Below are 6,000 nucleotides of genomic sequence, written 5' to 3'. Positions count from 1 at the left end.
AGAAAGAGTTCTGCAGTCAATTTGAGAAAGTGGCAGCATATCTTTTAATGCCTTTGTGCTGTTACTCCCTCTGTCTAAACAGTGGTATAGTCTTATGTTGAAGATGGAACACTGCTGAGCACAAAATTAAGGGGCACTACAGCCGATTTTCCGCTCCCATACATTCTGTACTTTTATTTAACAAAAAAAAAAAAAAGATGCAGAGATAAGCTCACTGAAATTTGAATATCCAAAAAAAAAAAAAACACCACAAACATGGGAAAATAATCCCAACGATATGATCAAAATCTGCTTTTCTGTTGCTGAGTCATAGAGAAGTAGCAAAAGTGTCACATCATTAGCATAATAATGACGCCAATGTACAATACATCTCTAAAACCTAAGCTGCTGCATCTTTGATGGCAGCCACCTTCATCTGCATTCTTATCCAGACAAAAGAAAAGATCAAACTCAAACCCACTTTTAAAGATGTTTTTAATTTAGCATGAGCTTGTTAGACAATGTTTAGTCATAGAACATTAATGTACTGTATCAAAAAGAAACAAGCACTGTGCTGCTGGATACCTGTGACAGCAAGTGTAATACTTCAGTTTCTGGTTTATTATTTTTGTCATCACTTCATTTCAGTTATGGTAATATTTCACTTACCACACTAATCACTGAGATCTGGGAACATGGCAAAAGTCTGACGAGTCGAGAAACACAAGCAGTCTGATGATTCACGCAGGTTGTAAACAAGCCAACAGTTGTAGGTGGTAAAACAAAAAGGTGAATGCACCCATTATGTTAGCAGTAATGCCTCATTGCACAGGAAAACTGGCTGCACGCAACTCAACTACAGCAAGTGTGGTACGTCAAAGCTGAGCTTGCAAGATGGTCTGTGAACTGTGACGGATGTTTATAACAGACAATGTGGGTAATAGATTGGATGTTGCCATTGTTTTGTTCCCCATCAGTCGGGCTAACCAAAGTGTTTGTTTAAAGTTTGTACCATCATTTAACTGTTTGTATTTCTAATCTCGTCAGAGTTTGTCACCATGTTCCCAGTTCTCAGCATTTCGCTTGTATAGTTTTTTTTAGCAGCAATAAGAGGAATAACCTTTTAACACCACGGGAAAACAAACCAAATACACTGTGTCTTACACAGTCTCATCTAAAACACCAACACTGTTGCTGCCTTTACAAAAGGGAATATACGTTTAATTAGTAGAGTAACAGTTCTAATTAGTACAGTATGTTCATTTGTGAGTGCTAACATTGACTGTATGAATGATAACTGTACATATGTAGTGTAAGCAAATTGAATAAGTCAATATCCAAGGTCAACATACTTCTGAAATTAAATCTTAGCTGTCGGCGGATAGACGGTACCTAATCCACGGCTTTTGGAAGGGAATCATGTATATTTCATAAGGGTACTCGCTCATCCTTGGTTTAAGGTTGAATGAGCAACTTCTATAGTGACCATGAGGGTGTTGTGGCTCCAGCACTATTGAATCGCACACAAATTTAAGTATTGAACATTTCTCACTTGACATTGGGATTTACATTTAGACGACAGCATTCGAGGACGGTTTTCATCATCATATTTTCTGAATGATTCTGGCTGACAGCAGGACGTTTAAATGCTTCTGAATTTCAGTTGCGAAGAGAAGAAGAAAAGGGAAAATAAACCTCAATGTGCATCGGGGAAATATGAAACATGAACTTTCTGCTTCATCTGTGATGAAAGGATAAGGCGGGAATCCACGTGTGGTGGAGGGGCTAAGTAGAGATATAGGTGGGGGAAAATGATATACCATAACCTTTGCCATTGCTCAGTCTATTGAAAATCCACAAAGCTATGGTCACAGTTGGGTAGTTGTGTGTCCCCCCCCCCACCTACTGCGCCAACACGCTGGTGAAAATGTGCACAGTAAAATGTGTTCTTCTTTGCTCCGTCAGCAAGATAAATGCCAAATGTCAATAGTCCATGTGTATGCTGCTGTAATTCTGAATTAAAGTTATGAAGAAAAACTTCACAATGTTACACACAGTACTACGGAGTCCTTCTCACAGCAGCTCGACTACAACACACTGCTGCTGCTGATAAAACCTGTTCTTTCAAAATCTAATCAGTTCACTGTGAAAGAACGAGAACAGCTTGTACATCGCATGTATGTCATTCAATATTTTAAAGACAGGTCACATTATTTTTCAAATGAGCTGAAGACAGAATAAAAATGGAGAACTGAGGTTTCCTTGTTCAGGTGCATCCTCGCGCTCTGATCATAAAACATCAATGTTATTGCATTAAATTCCAAACATTTACCAAATATTAGCACGAAAACAGGAGCAAAACAACTGTTTATGGGACTCAGAGTCCTAGTTAGTGTCACAGGTAATATACATCAGTGCAGGTTAATAATGACACAGACTTACTCTGTGTTTTATAAAACACCACCTTTAATCAGAACCAGCTTGTAGGTTTTTGGTGTCTCTCTTCATGGGTACAGTAGGTTCCTGCTTTTAACACATAGCTGAATGCTATTTAAATGGCGGCAACACTTTTATATATTATGTCTGAGCTTTACTTTTGACGTGTGGGGGTTTTGAGTTAATGTTAGTTGTGTATTAAAAGACCTGTGAGCACATTTGTTTGATCTAACTGATGGATGACAGTGAATAATGAAACACGTATCTGGCATTTACAGTACTTGGGCAAGATAATACTCTCACCAAGTTTCATTTTCTAAAATGAATCTAGGATAATCACAGCATAATGGCTGTGACTCTCTGAATTTCTGTTTCCCAATTATGTTTGCTTTTAAAAACTCCTCTATTAACACAACCTTCCTTAGTGAAGACACAGTAAGCTCAAAGAAGCATCTGATTTTTTGTAAGCAAAAATCCTTTTTTGGTTGAGGGTTTGTTTTGTTAAGTGTAGAACCAATTTTGAGACACAATAGAAGGTATCATACACTCACATTGTATGGGATGAGAGAAAGACTGACAAAGCTAGTAAAGTGATGCTAATGTGCTTCATGATGCAGTGGTATTCCCCAGCTTTCAGCTCTAAAAAGATGGGATCTGTCCCACGGGATCAGATAAAAGACGTCCATCTCCAACTCTGCAGTGCATGGCAGAATCAACAAAGGCCGCCTCTCAAAGGCTTGTTGTCCACGGGTGCTCGCACAGAAGAGCTTTGCATTAAATAAATGTGCCAGACCACACGCAGCAATGATGATATTAAATTGAGGCATATCAATCTACACTAAGTCAGAAAGAGGGACCTGATCAAAAATAATCACATGGAGCAAATCTGTGGCTGCCTCTGCCGGGATGATGATGACGCATAATCCTGAACATTCAAAGTGTCCTATAGGTTGACAGTACCTCTAGTAAACAGCATGTCTTAGTTTCCTTCTCCCACAGGCTAAATCATAAGATGTCAAGCTCTGCAACAGTGGTAACACCTTCTCATCATGTGGGCAAATCCCCTGAATTTATGGAACAGGTGATTTAAGGGGAAGCTGGGAAGACATCTATAAATACACCTTGCAATATACTTTCCATATCACACAGTCAGTGGGAGCTGCCATACCATAAGCATATTCTCTAAACCCTCCCCACTTGTCCTAGTACCTGCTGCTCCTTCCTTTAGTCTGCGGAACCCCTTGCCTCCAGAGATAATCGCTGCAGAGATCACCCTGTCCCTGCGTCCAGGGTCCCTTTTACAGGGACGACCTCTAACCCACGTTTCCGGATCATCACTGAGCTCATAGATAGATCCATCTTCAACGCTGTGCTCCAATGATTCCAAGGAGGAGTCTGATGCCTCGTCGCCCAGTGCCGTCAGCGGCCGTCCAGGTAATCCTGACGTGGAGCGCAACTTGTACTGTAACAGAACACTACGACCTTTGCCTGCACCCTCACCCTGGTAGGAGCAATGCTGTTGTAGAGATTCCTGAGAGGAGGAATCACTGCGGTCCTCGCCCCCACAAGCAGAATCTGGACCATCCCCAACAGAATCCCTTTTCAGAAGTTCAGGGGACAGGGTGCTAGTTGTGGCTACTAAGAAGTCCACAGGACCACAGTGGGCATTTAGAGAGATCATTCCTTTTCCTGCAGGAGACAGGCAGACAAAATATTTAAATATACTACAGCTACACTGAGCTGACTTTAAGTCACTGTCACATCAGTTAAGGTGTAATGGCTTCATTAAAGTTCATCAACAGTTATCTGCAATTATTTATTAGAACTGTGTTATGCAGCAGTAATTACTGTGGCTATAGTTACTGGTTTGGAATAAGATGGTCATGAAGTAAGATTTGTGGGAAAGTAATGACCTCATTCACTTGGCATAATAAACAAAATGATGCCAGGCAGTTTTTAAATTACCCTGCAAGAATATATATACAGTATGATTTGTGAGTTGTCTGCCTAGTAATATTTGTACTGATTCCCAGAGCCACAAGAAAAATGTGAAGGGCAACCTCAATAATCAACAGAGCAGAGTAATATTCTGCTATGAAAAAAAACCTCTTTGCTTTCTTTTGACCTCTGAAGAGACTGTTGAGTCAGTCAGCTGCCCTCCTGATTCATACCTGTTATTTTGGGGATGCCCTCCAGTTTAGGAACTGGAAGAGTGATAATTAAGCCCTGGGCAGTGCCAACCCATAGCAGCCCCTGGCAAATTAGGAGACTTGTCACTCGCATGCTCTTCTGACCTGCAATTTAAGGAAAAAAAAAAAAAAAAACATTGACAGAAAATTGAATTTTCTTCATCACCTTTTACAGAATGACACACGGTCTATTGGCAAGACAAGACTACTACAAGAGATTATGGTGCCTTTTGAAAGAATAGTAAATAACTCCCTGTTGAAAAATGATGATGAACAACATTCACAGTGTTGGAGTGACTTATGAACTTCCATTGATTTTACACTGATCAGTTGCAGCATGACTGCTCTGTTTTGCATGAACCATGCTTTTCCTCCCATGATGGACGGTATAGTGACTTTTTAGCTAATGCTATCACTACCTGTGTTTCAGAGATTAGGGGAGAAACTGAGAATACACATTTAGAACAGTCATTGGGGCTATCGATTAGCCTCAGACAGTGTGCTACTCTATAGTAGCTCTTTATACTTTACTGAAAACTAAACAAGAATTGTGCAAGAAAAGTGTAACATAACATAATCATAGGTGTAGTTTATTATATGTAAGTCTGAACTGCTTGGACTGTGTTCAATTCAATTTAATTCAATTTTATTTATATAGCACCAAATGTAGGTGTGGACTAGAGCTACTTTGACTAAAAAACACTTAACTGGTTAAGTTTGCTCTGCACAAGAAGAATACACTCATGTAGAGGAGAGAGGAGCTCAGTGCTTCAACGGAGGTTCCCCAGCAGACTGATGAAGGCTCTGCCTCCCATTCTACATTTGGAAACTCTAGGAACCACAAGTATCACTTGTCCTGTCAACCTCACTCTAGTTTGAACAGACTCCGTGCATAGTGGTCCAAGGTTAGCAATAACAGGGACGGCAACACTCATCTAGCATGACTTGTGCAGCCGTGCTTGGAAACACTGCATGTTCACACAACTATAAAACAAAAGACCATGTCAGCTTTTTGTTTTGTCCAGGTGGGATTTCCACCCCTAACTTAGTAGTGGAGGTTTTACATATTGTCTACTTTAATTTTCTTTGTGTGGGGGGTGAATCAGATTCTGAGTATGAGTCGTCTGTATCAGTAGGACTGGCCTGTGATACCAGGGGGACTGTATTTGCAATGATAAACTCATTATTTCATACATTTTATTTGCACACGCATGATTTCATCTTGTCTCCAACTCTGTCTCCTGTACACAGATACAAGTCACTGCCTCAAGGTGAAAGAAATGCAGCTGCTAGGCAGCAGAAAATCATACAGCTGAACTTGACCTCTGAGTGACAAGTACTGTACCTGCTGAAAAAAAGTACAAGTAGAGAACTGCTGTCTTTGAGCTCAACGTGA

The 6,000-nt window shown here is 40.3% G+C and overlaps 1 protein-coding gene across 2 annotated transcripts in view; it reads right to left on the bottom strand.

Annotated features, from left to right (window-relative positions):
- Positions 1-462: 462 nt before the first annotated feature.
- Positions 463-6,000, bottom strand: part of arhgef10la (Rho guanine nucleotide exchange factor (GEF) 10-like a) — a 96,220-nt gene continuing 90,682 nt past the window's right edge. For both annotated transcript variants that reach the window (XM_026348866.1, XM_026348865.1), the window contains 2 exons: positions 4,587-4,709; positions 463-4,104 (listed from right to left, as the gene is read on the bottom strand). In XM_026348866.1, the coding sequence (XP_026204651.1) occupies positions 3,557-4,104; positions 4,587-4,709 (671 nt within the window). In that variant the 3' untranslated portion in view covers positions 463-3,556. The remainder of the gene's footprint in view (positions 4,105-4,586; positions 4,710-6,000) is intronic.

This window comes from Anabas testudineus, chromosome 5 (genome assembly GCF_900324465.2).
Source record: "Anabas testudineus chromosome 5, fAnaTes1.2, whole genome shotgun sequence".
NCBI classification, from domain to species: domain Eukaryota; kingdom Metazoa; phylum Chordata; class Actinopteri; order Anabantiformes; family Anabantidae; genus Anabas; species Anabas testudineus.
Note: the sequence above shows the minus strand (reverse complement) of the source record. Positions and strands in the feature narration are given on the sequence as shown.